The 15,969-nt window shown below is 39.2% G+C and overlaps 1 protein-coding gene across 3 annotated transcripts in view; it reads right to left on the bottom strand.

Moving 5' to 3' along the window:
- Positions 1-15,969, bottom strand: part of COL14A1 (collagen type XIV alpha 1 chain) — a 251,199-nt gene that overhangs the window by 124,597 nt on the left and 110,633 nt on the right. For all 3 annotated transcript variants that reach the window (XM_033202599.1, XM_033202600.1, XM_033202601.1), the window contains exons 20-23: positions 10,019-10,148; positions 6,296-6,418; positions 3,491-3,640; positions 521-637 (exon numbers count right to left, since the gene is read on the bottom strand). In XM_033202599.1, coding sequence (XP_033058490.1) covers positions 521-637; positions 3,491-3,640; positions 6,296-6,418; positions 10,019-10,148 — 520 coding nt within the window. The remainder of the gene's footprint in view (positions 1-520; positions 638-3,490; positions 3,641-6,295; positions 6,419-10,018; positions 10,149-15,969) is intronic.

Here is a 15,969-nt window from a genome sequence, read left to right as displayed (position 1 = left end):
AACGCTGAAGAACTTGTTCATGATGGTATAGATACATTAAATCTCTGTAATGAGGGTTTGTTGTTCACCAGTTATCCCCAAAAGAAAAAGAAACACTAAGAAAAACATTAAATTTAAACTTGATCCCTAGAGAGTGATTACCCAAATTAGAGCACAATATAATTTTAATGTATGCTAGTCTTGGCTATCTGGCTGCTAACATTTTTGGGGTCCTTTCAGTGCACAAAGCACTGTTGCAAATGCTTCATGTGGAATATCTCAGTTTTATCTTCACAGAACTCTAAAAAATCAGTACTATGGTTATACCCATTACCAGATAAGGAAAAGGGAGGTTTGCAGAGGGTTAGTAATTCGCTTACCCAACCAGTCAGACTCTATATGCAGCATAACTGACCAGTACAAATTGCTTCCTCGACAAGAGGGCTGTTGTCTAATGCCACTTGTGTGTTGTACACAGCGGTGTGCAAAGAACCAAATACACAAATGCTTGACAAAAACATAAGTGATGGATTGTACTTACCCTGGAGGGATTCTATAACAACCCTATAGGCTGTGGCATGGCGATGTACCTGCCAGTGGGCACACAAGCTGGTCATTTCAACGTGTTTGGCTTGGAGATTTGTAACACCCAAGAACACTGGAATGAAATGGAAACATAACTGTATTACACTGCAGACAACACCACAAACATCCCTGAATCTGAAATTAACTTCTGGAACAATTTTCACTCAAAGCTGCATACTCAGAGCTGGGAAATCCATCAATTTACAATGAGTTTGTGTACAAAAGATAAATGTTTTATGACTTGAGAAAACAGATTGCAAAACATTATGCATGATGTGGTCTGTCTGCTATGTTTCTTGTTTGTTGTTTGTTAATTGAAGAGGGAGCAGAGAAAAGAGGATGGAAAAAGACAAGAAAGACTGGGGAGAAGAGAGACCAATAAAAAGTCATAGTGCTGGGCATGGTGGCTCACTCCTGTAATCCCAGCACTTTGAGAGGCCAAGTCAGGTGGATCACCTGAGGTCAGCAGTTCAAGACCAGCTTGACCAACATGGTGAAACCCTGTCTTTACTAAAAACAGAATATTAGCCAGGCATGGTGGCGCATGCTTGTAATCCCAGCTATAGGGGGTGCTGTGGTGTAACTAAGGAAGGCTGTGAGGTTGCTACAGGAGCAAAACAGAGGAAATACTTGGAGGTTTCATTAGTGAAGCCACAACAGTGTCACATCAACAGCCAAGCACAAGATCAGAACCACAGTCAAAGGCTTCCTAGGTCTGTTGAAGATGGAGACTATTTCCTTTAAGATACATTTATTCACTAGCTAGCCTTTAAGGTCTCAAGATATTCCATGACAGAGAATTCAGGACACCTATTCTGTAAAAGTGCTGGCCCTACATGCAATCTGGGGGCGCTGGGGTCTGGCTTAATATATGGCCCACTTTTGCCTGACAGTATTGATTAGATTAATTATTTATTAGGGATGAGGGTAAGATATAGGCCAAGTGCATAAAGCCCAATCATTACAATAATAATAGTGATTATTCATTGAATATTTGCCACATGATAAGCGCGCTACATACATTTTTTCTCTGTGATCCTCACAATTTGCCTGAACAATGGTTATTATTATCTTCATTTTAGAATTGAAAAAGCCTGGACTGAGGGAAGTTAAGCAATTTGCCCGAGGCCATGCTAACAAGTAGCAGATTTGAGGCTTATTCTTTCGATAATAATAACATGACTACGATCTCAAGAGTGGGGCACGTGTTGTTGATTGCACTCAGAACTATTTTTATTAGCACATAGCCAAACCACTTGTATTTTGGTCATTTACGTGTTATCTTTAATGTGTATTTTAAAATGTGATTAAAAATCTTGAGTGATACAATGGACTTTGGGAACTAAAGGGGGAGGTTTGGAAGGCAGGTAAGGGATAAAAGAGTATGGATTGGGGACAATATACAGTGCTCCAGTGACGGGTGCAGTAAAATCTCAGAATTCACCACTAGAGAATTTATCCATGTAACCAAAAACCCCTTGTACCCCAAGAGATATTAAAGTTTTTAAAATAAATAAAATAAAATAAAATAAAGATGTCATTTGACTATCAAAAAAGAAAATAAAATGTATCAAAATTATTTGATTGTGGTGATCATTACACATTGTAAACATAAATCATCACACTGAAGACTGCAGATCTGTGTATCTACACCTTGAATATATACAATTTTTATTTGCCAATTATACTTCAATAAAGCTAGAAAAAAAATGAAAGAATAGTGAGTATTTGAAACAACAACAATATCTTGAGGGGTTTATAACAATAGAATTACAAAACAGAAAAAGAGTAGCAAAAAGGAAGAAGGTATTATATATTGTTTAAAAAGTCTTAAGCCAAAAAGCAGTAATTTAAGGTAGACTGGAATAAACTAAGGATTCATATGGAAATCTCTAGGGCATCTATGAAAATTTAGAATATTTAACTAAAAAGCTAGTAGAGCAGAAATTTTTTTAATATATTAAAAAATGAAAATACTGATTTTCTGTTTAGGGTAATTACATGGATTTTGAAAAGTATTTAGGTCAAAAACTGTAAGTCAATTCAAATAAACAAACAGATCATGCGGAGGTATAACAAACTTCAGGAATATGGAACATACATGCTGGAATTTGGAAAACACTGATTAATGCGTGGGTGTCTGGGAGTGGTGTACGTCAATGAGAAGTCCCAGATGGTGTGCAGACAACATGAAAACCCTCAAAGGAGTAGAGAAGGAAGTGCTGAGAATGGGATGGCATGTACTTTTGATGGATGGCATGTGTGCATGTGCAAGGGGGTGGAGTGACCCCTCTGAGAAAAGACAAACCTCCTCCTGCTCCAACTTTGACATTGGTCATCTCGGGCTACAGGCTGTTTGGAAAATTTCACTTAATTTGAAAAATGCCAACACAGATTTTCCAGAAGGAAATCCTATCTGCAATCATCAAGCCTATTTGAAAGCCAGGTACTGACATCCCGCCTGTCAACCAGGACTCCGAACTACCCCGAATATACAGCACACCTTTCTTTCCCTGAAACACCATCCAGAAAGGGCAATATGGAGGAAAAGAAAAATGAATGACCAAATGGAAGCAGGGGTTGAGTGACAAGTTACAGTGAAAAAAAACAGCGAAACCCCGTGTGCTTGGGAGGCTGAGGAGGTTGAATCATGAGGTCAAGAGATGGAGACCATCCTGGCCAACATGGTGAAACCCCATCTCTACTAAAAATACGAAAATTAACTGGGCATGGTGGCATGTGCCTGTAATCCCAGCTACTCGAGAGGCTGAGGCAGGAGAATTACTTGAACCCTGGAGGCGGATGTTGCAGTGAGCCGAGATCGCACCACCACACTCCAGCCTGGGCGACAGAGAGAGATTCCATATCAAAAAACAAAACAAAGCAAAACCCATGTACGGTTGAGGCCACTGGAGATGGCTCTTACATGTTTTCACCATGCCTGTCAGGGCATCGCTGAAGCCTGAGGCCTGGGAGGCAAATATCTTCACATTGTAATCCATTCCACTGAGGAGGTTTGTGATAAGAATGGTGTTAATGTCAGCTCCCACAAATGTTTCCAGTGTTGGACCAGGAACTAAAGAAGAAAGAGGATATATTTTAGTTACAACAAAATATGGGAAAATAGAAGCACTGTTAGATCAAATTGTATTCGCTTGACTGCTTTTCAGTTGCCTAGGATTACACAGCAAGCAGACAGCAGGGTTGAGGTTTCAATCTTGTCTCATCTAGCTCTAAAAACTGCACTAAAGGTTATTTTTAGGGACCTAGTCCTTTCCCCAAATATAGTTTTATCCTCGTGCTTATTCAAAGAAGTTGGTCCACCTCATAGTCTACCATCTGCTATATTGTTATGTACTATGTTGTGATAGGCAATTGAGGAATTTGTCCAATTAAGGAAATAATTCTCAATTGTCCCTTCTAAGGTAACCAACTTTGTTCCCAGCAGACACGCAAGCGGCAGTCATAGCAAATTTTATCATGGAGACCAGGCCAAACCTTGCCACATTGTGAATCAGCATCAATGCTACCACTTTAGTTTTATCTACTCCTTTTAGGATGTTTAATACCAGACAGATTATGCTCTTATTCCAACGCCCTTGATTAGCTAGCATTTTCAGGCCTTTATGTTTTCACCTCTTCTTCAATCTAGTGGGGTCTTTAATGAAGCCTTAAAAACATTTGTTGCTAAAGCCTATACAAATTTATTTACCTCCTGCCTCTTTCCAAGCATCCTCATTCTTTAAGAGCTTTGAGTTAGTGACACGTTCTCAAAATACTCATCACTTTCCTCCAGAAGGCCCCTTCCAATAATACATTTATATGTTTCTCTATGTATGTGTTAACTCAGTAGCGATGGTCCCATGCCCCACACGTACAATGCAAATGACCATACATGTATATTTCTCCCATTTGACCTAAAACAGGATTTCTCAGCCTCAGCACTATTGGTATTTTGAACTGAAAAATTCTTTATTCTGGGGCAGAGGAGTACTGTCAATGGTAGCATGTTTAGCAGTACCCATTAGATTCCAGGAGCAAGTCCTCCCTCACCAGTTGTAACAATAAAAAATGTCTCTGTTGGGGGGCAAATGACATCAACTGAGAACCACTGGCCTAAAATAAAGCTTTTCGTGCTTAGAAAGCCTGATCAATATTTGTAAAATGATCCAAAGAACAAATTAAGCAAAGCTGTCTTACAAATTAACGTATGCTTCAGGCCTAAAGCAAAGAGACAAAAACACTGGTGATGCATCCCAAAGAATGAGCCTGGAGCAGGCTCATGCATCCATGTTCTAGTCTTACTATTTTATTTTCCTGGTTATAAAGATGCTTGTCTGGAGAAACTGGAGGTGGGAGTATTTGAGTCTTATGGGCCTGAAGACAACAGCACGTGGATAATGGGACACAATAGAAAAGGCTGAAAATTGATATGGGACGAGAACCACATCTCAGATGAAAAATTGAGACTAACAGAGTTTTTGAAGGCAGAAAGGGCTTACATTTTATTTTTATTTTTTGAGACAGGGTCTTGCTTTGTTGCCCAGGCTGGAGTGGTGTGATCACAGCTCACTGTAGCCTTGACTTATCGGGCTCAGGCAATTTTCCCACCTCAACCTCCGAGGTAGCTGGGACTATGGGTGCATGCCACCACACCTGGCTAATTTTTGTATTTTTTGTAGAGACGGGGTCACACTATGTTGCCCAGGCTGGTCTCAAACTCCTGGACTCAAGCAATCCACCCTCCTCAGCCTCCCAAAGGGCTGAGAATATAGGCATGAGCCACCACACCCAGACAGCAGAAAATGTTTTAATGACCCTAAGAATGTTTTTAAAATTTTCCTGCCAAATTAAGAAAAATGATTGGAGATGTCCCTTCTGCTGAATAACTAGAGCACTGCAGGCCCAGGTCTAGAAAACTGAGAAGACCCTAATAACATCAATTCTAGTCTCCTGTTTAAACTTTGTGAGATTGCTAAGAATGGGGAGATGGCACTGTAAGAGGTGCTGGTGCACACGGTCTCCTCTTCACAGGCGTACAGACCAAGGGTGCGATTACTTTCTACTTGGATCATTTTCATGCCTTCAAGATATAACGATGTGGGAGGTAGAGGTGAGAGGGATCCTCTTATGGAGGTGGCTAAGCGACTGGTGGAAAAGCATTTTACTACTGTGATGAGTTTTTTCCCCCCCAATATCATTTCTAAACTGGGGAAACTAAGAAGTTGGTAAATGAAATTTTTCCAACTAATCCAAGAAGTAAGAGGTAGAGGAGAACTTTGAAATCCGAAATTCCAAATGTTTAGAACTTATATCTTCATTGAGCATAAAAGCTTCCTATAAAGTCAAGGTCTCCTTAGATTGATTCCTGGTCTAGGGTATGATTAGGTCAAGTATATACCCAATATATATTCTTCTAATTGATGTGCCCAGTAGTTTTCTATGTCACGTCATAGCTTCATCATCCTGATAATATCTACCTTATCACTAACCATACTAAAACACTTTATTTTTCCAAAACAAGTAAGAGTTTCTCCCTACTTCTTTAAAAAGTACAACCAAACATAAAGTGTTATAAGAAAACAATTTATCTTAAAAGACATTTTAAGTGACTACTCACTTAAAATATTGATTGTATTGATATCAATACAATACTAATTGTATTGATATCAATTAGTATCAATACAAATTGATAATATTGTATCAATATTATTTACAAAGCCTTACTTACCACTGACAGGTTTGTAGACAATTCTATAGCCTTTCACTGGGGAAGATGGGGGGTCCCACGTAATGCGCAACCGGTTATACCATTCCTCCGACACCCGCAAGTTCTGGGGCCCTGAGGATGGTACTGAGCAGAAAAGAAAAGGAAAAACAGGGATTCACTGTAATTTCCTTCTGTATGTCCCACTCTGTTGCCACCAAAATATAAGACATCTTCCCACAAAATTAAAAATATTTAAAAGTGAAAGTACACTGAAACACACAATGAGAAGCCTTTGAGAGTCTGTGGTTGTTTTTTTTTGTTTGTTTGTTTGTTTTGTTTGTTTTTTCTTTGAGACAGAGTCTCACTCCTTCACCCAGGCTGGAGTGCAGTGGCACGATCCCCGCTCACTGCAACCTCCACCTCCTGGATTCAAGCAATTATCTTGCCTTAGCCTCCCAAGTAGCTGGGACTACAGGCACGTGCCACCACATCTGGCTAATTTTTTGTATTTTTAGTAGAGACGGGGTTTCATCGTGTTAGCCAAGATGGTCTTGATCTCCTGACCTCATGATCCGCCTGCTTTGGCCTCCCAAAGTGCTGGGATTACAGGCGTGAGCCACCACGCCTGGCCTTCAATATTAAATATATGGGAAATAACTGCTCTTAGGACAAAACACTTTTATCTGAAATGTAGAAGTCTTTCATTGTTATTTTCATTCCCTTTTCATCAGTTAATTTTAGGTATAATTGAATTCAATCGTGTTTATTAGAAATGTCTGTCTCCACGCCACTCTGTTCCACTAAGTATATGTGAACAGCAATATTGTGGGCATGTTCATAGAATGTTAATGGTGATTATTCTCAGAGGTAAGTTTCTGATTTTTTTTGCTTTCATCTTCATATTTCCTATATTGTTTGAAGTTTTATATTATTACTTATCCATTTTTTTATCAAAACATTACAGTCATTTATATGGAGCATTATTATAAATTTGTATGCATTTTGTCATTATCATTTTGTTGTTGATAAAACTTAGTTGTGTTGGCCACTGCTTAATCATGCTTAGATCATCCACTAATACTTCAAAATAATTTCACTATATAGAGATTGTTAAGATGTAATGGCATTTCTGTAATAAGATTTAGGCCCTATTTTCATACTAATAATCTTTAAATAGTTTTTATTTAAAGACAAATAAATAATAGCAAGTATTTACTTTGCTAGGTAAAATACTACTTGATGTTTTCTTTAATTGTTGCTTAAGTCTGTGGTTTTGGTTTTCAAACATTTATTTAGCAGCAACATACCAACATCTGCTAGAAATTCCAGTGCATAGACCAAATCAAGATGCCAATATACTGGTAAAGGTGGAGTGAAAAGTTTGAAATCTCCCTATAGCTCTACTCTTCTGTTTTCCTTCTTTCTTTCCTCATGTCGCCTGAGGAAACAACTATAGCAGCTCTGAGGACTCACAATACTCTGGGTGATGTTTAGCAAAATGTGCAGGCTTGGTGGGAGTCTGGGTGGAGGCACACGGCATAAGCATGGGAGGAGGGAGTGATGCCAGCACTGTTAAATGAGGAGATGATATCTATTTGCCTAGCTAAGTAGAATCAGGACTCTGGGCTTCACAATTTTAATGATTTTCACAAACTTATTTGAAAACTCCACACTTCAGTGCCCAGGTACAGAATTCAGCCCTTGACACCATTTTGAACCTAACCACATGTCACCATTTGGTAATTATGATGGATAAAGATGGTCACAGAGTTTTTGACCCTCCTTCCATTGACAGGTGGGGCTATGACTATTTCTTTGAATCTGGGTGGGTTCTATGACTACCTTGACCAATAAATAGACTGCACCAGAAAATACACTAGCAGTTTCAATTTTATGCCTCTTGGAACTCTTACTGTTACAGTCCTGAGTTGACACGTAAGAAATATGACTGCTTTGCTGGAAAGACCACATGGAGAAGCTCTGAGACTAATGGAGAGAGAGAGCGACTCAGCTGGGTCCAGGCTGCTTGCCACCCCCACCAAGATGCCAGACATGTGGGTAAAGTTGTCCTGTACTCTCCACACCAGCCTAACCCTCAAACGAATACCACCAGGTGACATAGATCAATCCCATGTGGAGCAGAATTTCCCAGCAAGTCCTGCCCAATTTCCTGACCCACACAATTGTGAGATGTGATAAAAAAAAAAAGGTCACTGTTTTAAGCCATTAAGTTCTAGAGCAGTCTTTATGCAAGAATAGACAATCAGATCAATAATGAAGACAACTAAGACTCTGTAATGCTTTAATCAAGGGTTTTCATGCATCTTTCTCATTTGAGGACCATGGTCAATCCTTCTTAAACAAGCGTTGCATGACGCCTCCTCTGTGCCATCCAGCACCATAGGAGCTTGGCATGCAGAAGTGAACAGTATTGATGAGGCCCCAGGCTCTCATGGTGCTTGCCTTCCAGGGGTGGGAGACAGACAGTGAGCAGATACATGAATAAATAAGAAAACACCAGAGAGTAATCAGTGCCATGATATGACCAAAAGCAACAAACAAAAAATGATATCATAGACAGTGGGGGCTACTTTGCATGGGGTGGCCAGAAAAAGCTGAGGAGGTGATGTTGAGCTTAGACCAGGATGAACAGAAAAATTCTGACATGCAAACATCTGGGAAAGCATATTCCATGTAGAAGGAATTGCTAGGGCATGGGGCCTAGAGCAGGAACAACTTCAAAGAGTCCAGTGGAGGGCAGAAGGGGAGGTATGACTGGGGAAATGGCCAGGAGGGGAGATCAAAGAGATCAGCAGGATCCAGGTGGTAGGTTCATCTTTGTAAGGCACAGAAAGACGTAGGATTTTATCCTGGGTACAATGAGAAGCCATTGGGAGGCTTAGAACAGAGGTGCAGATCATTTATCTGCTGAAAATCTCCTCAAGCTGCTATGAGAAGAATAGGAGATGGCATGAGTAGAAGCAGGAAGACCTGACAGGAGGCTAGTACACTTATCTGGATGAGAGAGAGTGTGGCTTGCATAAAAGGGAATGAATTAATGGCATTTTCAGCAACCTAGATGACACTGGAGACTTATTTTAAGTGAAGTAACTCAGAAATGGAAAACCAAACATCGTATGTTCTCGCTTATAAGTGGGAGCTAAACTATGAAGATGCAAAGGCATAAGAAGGATACAATGGACTTTGGGGACTCCAGGGGATCAGGTGGGAAGGGGATGAGGGATAAGAGACTACCAGTTGGGTTCAGTGTATACCACTCGGGTGATGAGTGCACCAAAATCTCACAAATCACCACTAAAGAAATTACTCATGTAACCAAATACCACCTCTTCCCCAAAAACCTATGGAAATAAAAGTAAATTAATTAAATAAAACAAAAATAAGAGAGAAAGTGTGGCTTGGACTAGAGCACACCTGTTAGGTGAAGAGAAATTAGGCACTCAGAATACATTTTGATGAATCAACAGGACCTTGATGAATTAAACTCTGGAAGAGAAAGATCTAGTGGTTTTTCAAGTCTTCACTTCCACAGAAAAGGAAACTGCAGCCCAGAACATTTAAGCAATTTGCTCAAAGTCACATAGCTTGTGTATGTAAAGACAGGATGCAGACAGATTTCCTGTTTCCAAATCTTTTACTTTCTTCACTGTAATCTACTTATCTTTCAGGGTGCATTACAAGGGACAAGTCAGCTTATATCCAAAGGGAGAAAGCTTCACTTACAGGTTTTCCCAGGAGCAGAGACACTGACACCTTCTCCATCTGTGTAGATGGGAGTCACTGTGACTTTGTATTCAGTATCAGGAAGCAGAGGCTTCAGAAGGAGATTGTTCTGGCTTCCAGGCACCATAACCTGAACAAAAAAGCAAAGGACCACAGTCTTAGTGAGACCTGTTTCCACTGATTTGCTAATGAAGCACAACTTTACACATTTTGAAACAATCAAAAGCAAACAGATGTGCTTTGAGAGTGAGTAGAAAAGAAAGGGCATTCGTGCAAAAGCATTTCTTCCAGGGATGCCCTCTCTCACCACTCCTATTCAACATAGTGTTGGAAGTTCTGGCTAGGGCAATCAGGCAAGAGAAAGAAATCAAGGGTATCCAGTTAGGAAAAGAAGAAGTCAAATTGTCCCTGTTTGCAGATGACATGATTGTATATTTAGAAAATCCCATCATCTCAGCCCAAAATCTCCTTAAGCTGATAACCAACTTCAGCAAAGTCTCAGGATACAAAATTAATGTGCAAAAATCACAAGCATTCTTATACACCAGTAACAGACAAGCAGAGAGCCAAATCAGGAATGAACTTCCATTCACAATTGCTTCAAAGAGAATAAAATACCTAGGAATCCAGCTTACAAGGGATGTAAAGGACCTCTTCAAGGAGAACTACAAACCACTGCTCAGTGAAATCAAAGAGGACACAAACAAATGGAAGAACATACCATGCTCATGGATAGGAAGAATCAATATCGTGAAAATGGCCATACTGCCCAAGGTTATTTATAGATTCAATGCCATCCCCATCAAGCTACCAATGACTTTCTTCACAGAATTGGAAAAAACGGCTTTAAAGTTCATATGGAACCAAAAAAGAGCCCGCATTGCCAAGACAATCCTAGGTCAAAAGGACAAAGCTGGAGGCGTCACGCTACCTGACTTCAAACTATACTACAAGGCTACAGTAACCAAAACAGCATGGTACTGGTACCACAACAGAGAAATAGACCAATGGAACAGAACAGAGTCCTCAGAAATAATACCACACATCTACAGCCATCTGATCTTTGACAAACCTGACAAAAACAAGAAATGGGGAAAGGATTCCCTATTTAATAAATGGTGCTGGGAAAATTGGCTAGCCATAAGTAGAAAGCTGAAACTGGATCCTTTCCTTACCCCTTATACGAAAATTAATTCAAGATGGATTAGAGACTTAAATGTTAGACCTAATACCATAAAAACCCTAGAAGAAAATCTAGGTAGTACCATTCAGGACATAGGCATGGGCAAGGACTTCATGTCTAAAACACCAAAAGCAACGGCAGCAAAAGCCAAAATTGACAAATGGGATCTCATTAAACTAAAGAGCTTTTGCACAGCTAAAGAAACTACCATCAGAGTGAACAGGCAACCTACAGAATGGGAGAACATTTTTGCAACCTACTCATCTGACAAAGGGCTAATATCCAGAATCTACAAAGAACTCAAACAAATATACAAGAAAAAAACAAACAACCCCATCAAAAAGTGGGGAAAGGATATGAACAGACATTTCTCAAAAGAAGACATCCATACAGCCAACAGACACATGAAAAAATGCTCATCATCACTCGCCATCAGAGAAATGCAAATCAAAACCACAATGAGATACCATCTCACACCAGTTAGAATGGCAATCATTAAGAAGTCAGGAAACAATAGATGTTGGAGAGGATGTGGAGAAATAGGAACACTTTTACACTGTTGGTGGGATTGTAAACTAGTTCAACCATTATGGAAAACAGTATGGCGATTCCTCAAGGATCTAGAACTAGATGTACCATATGACCCAGCCATCCCACTACTGGGTATATACCCAAGGATTATAAATTACTCTACTACAAAGACACATGCACACGTATGTTTATTGCGGCACTATGCACAATAGCAAAGACTTGGAATCAACCCAAATGTCCATCTGTGACAGACTGGATTAAGAAAATGTGGCACATATACACCATGGAATACTATGCAGCCATCAAAAAGGATGAGTTTGCGTCCTTTGTAGGGACATGGATGCAGCTGGAAACCATCATTCTTAGCAAACTATCACAAGAAGAGAAAACCAAACACCGCATGTTCTCACTCATAGGTGGGAACTGAACAATGAGATCACTTGGACTCGGGAAGGGGAACATCACACACTGGGGCCTATCAGGGGGAGGGGGGAGGAGGGAGGGATTGCATTGGGGAGTTATACATGATATAAACGTTATGCACATGTACCCTAGAACTTAAAGTATAATAAAAAATAAAAAAATAAAAAAATAAAAAAAAATAAAAAGAAATTCCCATCATAGTAACCCTTAGTTTATAATCACTAATACAGAAGGTTTAAATTTGATGCTCTTAAGCTCTAAGGAATATTCTTCTCTCAACATCTTCTTGGCATTTGTAAAGTATCCAGAAGAGAGAATAATGGCCTGTTTAGATAGCAGGTGTCTATGGATTGGGAGAGTTCATTCTATAATCCAGCCTGCTGCTTATCATTTTTTGTTTTACTTAAGTATCCTCTTGCAAAGTCAGCCTTCCATTCTTTCCTGCTTCAGAGATAATCAGACCCCAGCATTTTCTTCTTTCAGTTAGAAAGGATGGATCCTAGCCAAGAGCAACAGAACCACACATTAAAGCCAAGTTTTCTTGAGCTGAAGCATATTTACCAGCAACACTAAAAAATGGTGCAGCTTTTTTATTTCTGAAAGGAGTTGTCTTCCTCAATCTAGAATCACCATCACTCTGTGTCTAAAAGGCTGTCCAAACAAAAAAGAAAAGGAGCAGTGGGTTTGACATCGCACAAGTGAGTGCAGGGCGCCATGTGGCGGCTGTGTGAACTCTGCCACCTCGAAAAGAATCGTCTGGACCAGAAAAGCCACATGGTCTCAGTGCTAAAACCACAAAACTTTCTGTCTGTGCTCCAGGAGTGAGGAGCTGGCCCATCACTGGGCCATTTAAAAACTTAATCATGGCTGGAAAAGTGCTAGGATGTAAGAACTGACTCAAACGGGTTTAAGGGAGTCACAAGACCAGGACAGCTGGAGTTACTTTTCAAGCACTGGGTAAAATGCCAGCAGGCAAAGGGCGATGCTGTCTCCTTCTGGATGAAGGAAGGAACCTATAAATCATGGAATAAGCTCTAGAAAGCCTCGAGTTGAACCCAGAAGCAGCTGTTGCTAAGATATTGCTAAGCTTTAAAAGCAATTTTTAAAATATGAAGCGAGGAAATCTAAATTAGGTGATTTTATGTGAGATTAATATGATTTTGCTCCTCATCGGAAAGGGCCATTGAAATGTACAGGTCTGAATTGATGTGTGGACTCGGGGTCCTGAGAAGGAGATATTTACAAAGGAGCTCTGCTTTATTCCAGAATGAGTTAGACGGCCCTAGCACTAAGAAAGGGTAAGAGAAGAATTGAGGTTGCCCTGACTTGTATTACTCCATCAACATAGCTTCCCTCAGAGTGTTTCTCTTAAATGTAACCCAGCTGAAGCAGAGCCTGGGCATTCATTTCAATCTGTCCATCTAGCAAACCACCCATGTTGATGTTAATAATGTCTTCTTTCAAACTGAGAAGCACACGGTCTTGGAATTCACCAATTAAATTTAGTTCATGGAATACTAAAAAACAGTGTGACTGTTTTAGAAGACTCATTAGCTTGCCAGGAGTAGTTGCTGTGATTTATAGTAAGAGGTCTCCCTTACCTAGCAATTATTATGTGCCAGGTGCTGCTATAAGCATTCTGATATAGCATATGCAGACTGAGTAAACCTTATCAGAAATGCTTGAGACCAGAAGTGTTTTGGATTTGAGATTTTGTTAGATTCAGGAATATTTGTAGATGCATAAGGAGGTATCTTGGGGATTAGACCCAAGTCTAAACACACTATTCATTTACATTTCATATATACTTTATATACATAATCTGAAGGTAATTTTATACAATATTTTAAATAATTTTGTGCATAAAACAAAGTTTGTGTTAATTACTTCTATGTGAAATTTTCCACTTGTAGCATCATGTCAGTGTTCAAAATGTTTTGGATTTTGGAGCATTTCAGATTTTGAATTTTAGGATTAGGAATTCTCAATCTATAATTCACTTAATCTTCACTACCTCCTTTTGAAACATGGGGTAACGTCACACTCATTTCACAGATGAGAAAAGTGAGGTCCATAGAGCTATTGAGTAAAAGAGCCATTCCGAAACCCCAAGAATCTTGTCTGGGCCTTTGTCCTCTACTCCACATGACTGCACCACTTGAACTTTCTTACCCTATTGATACTCATTCTCAAGAGTAAAAAGCAATCTCCTCTTGGGTATGCAAAGTTCCTCTTGCCTGGCCTCTGCTTGTTTGGACAAAGCAAAGTAAAAAAATGTGCTCCTACTAAAAACAAATGCTGCAGGTCAGAACAGATGCTGGTTTTATTTATAAAACAATTCTGTAAAAAATGTTCATGGTTAGATGGGATGCAAATATAACTAGTGAGCTTCATGCTTTTATTTTTTTTCAGAAATGGATTTTCATGTCTGGACCTAATATCACCCAAAGCTTTTCAGAGCAACCTGGACCACATCCAACCAGCTGTTCCTACAGTAGAAAGAGGATTCCCTGTATCTTGCTGTGTTCCCATCTTATGAAGTTCAGTTCTACATAGTGATTCTCAAACTCTTTGTGGTGAAGGACTAGGTGGTGGTGGTGGTGGTGGTGGTGGTGGTGTCATTTTAATTCCCATCCATTGCAGACCAGTATTTGTAAAATACGATAAAACCAAGTGGTTAGAAAAGTGATCATGTTCTCAGGTTGTTGCAGTAATGTCAAATGGCTATCAATGTTTCTAAAATGTTAATCTTAATATCTGAACTTATCATGTAGTCATCTAGCAGACTGAGTCACACTTTGAGTATTCTTCCTCTAGACATATTCTTGCAACCCAGAATTCAGGTTAGAGCTACAGATTTTTATACTTAGGCTCTAGAAAATTCTGAAATCCTGACTAGCCTTTTAAAATAAATGAGAGACCTTCCTATCCTGAAAACAAAAAGTATAGCAATGTCATTGTCACTCCTCCACATTCCAAGACAGAGTTGAAAGTCAATCCTTATAAAATATGTGACAGGTACTACAATTTTATTTCTAAGAATTCAAAGATTTTTTTTAAATCTAGAAATATTTGATAGGTATAATTATATCTAGAACATATAGAAACACTTCATTTACCTCAACTGGAAACGTAAATTAAATTCCCCTTGTTTTACATATATTTAAGCTGAACTTTGGTCTATGATGTTATAGTACACAGTGTATAACATATACATACACTATTGTCCAACTTCAATACACAAGCTTATTATTTCTTTGTGTAAATTTAATCAGTCTTGAGAGTTAAGGAAGGTTTGGTATTCCTCTTATCTTGACACATTTCCTTTCTTGATTTCATAATATGTCTTAGCCATCTGTCTTTCTGTGCCATATGTTATTATTTTAAGATGTCATTTGGCCCATGTGATTTCAAGACCCTTGGACTTTAATACAGATGTGCCTCTGCCTGTCCACCTTAGTTTCATAATCCAAATTTACATGCAGTCCACTTTCTGTCTCTAGTCATAATACATTGCATTTGTATTGCAGTAACGGTTCATAAAACACTGATATAAATTTTCAAAGAACCCTCAGGTGAGTCCCTGAGAGGGTGCCTGTAAATCAAGTGTGCACATATCCTATTTAATTAAAATCCTCTAAAGGAGCTTGATACTTAAAGAATTCTACAGTAGGTTCTTCTGTCTAGCAAAAGAGAGAAAGAGAAAAAAAACAGTTTTGTGCAGCAAATAAGCACCACCAAATTTATCAATATTTTTCATTTTTACTACAGGTTTGTTTAACTGGGTCAGAGTGTTTAAGACTTTTGATCTTTT

The sequence above is a fragment of the Trachypithecus francoisi genome, unplaced genomic scaffold (assembly GCF_009764315.1).
Source record: "Trachypithecus francoisi isolate TF-2019V2 unplaced genomic scaffold, Tfra_2.0 Lachesis_group7, whole genome shotgun sequence".
In the NCBI taxonomy this organism is placed as follows: Eukaryota; Metazoa; Chordata; class Mammalia; order Primates; family Cercopithecidae; genus Trachypithecus; species Trachypithecus francoisi.
The sequence above is the reverse complement of the archived record's forward strand: the minus strand, read 5'-3'. Positions and strand labels throughout refer to the sequence as shown.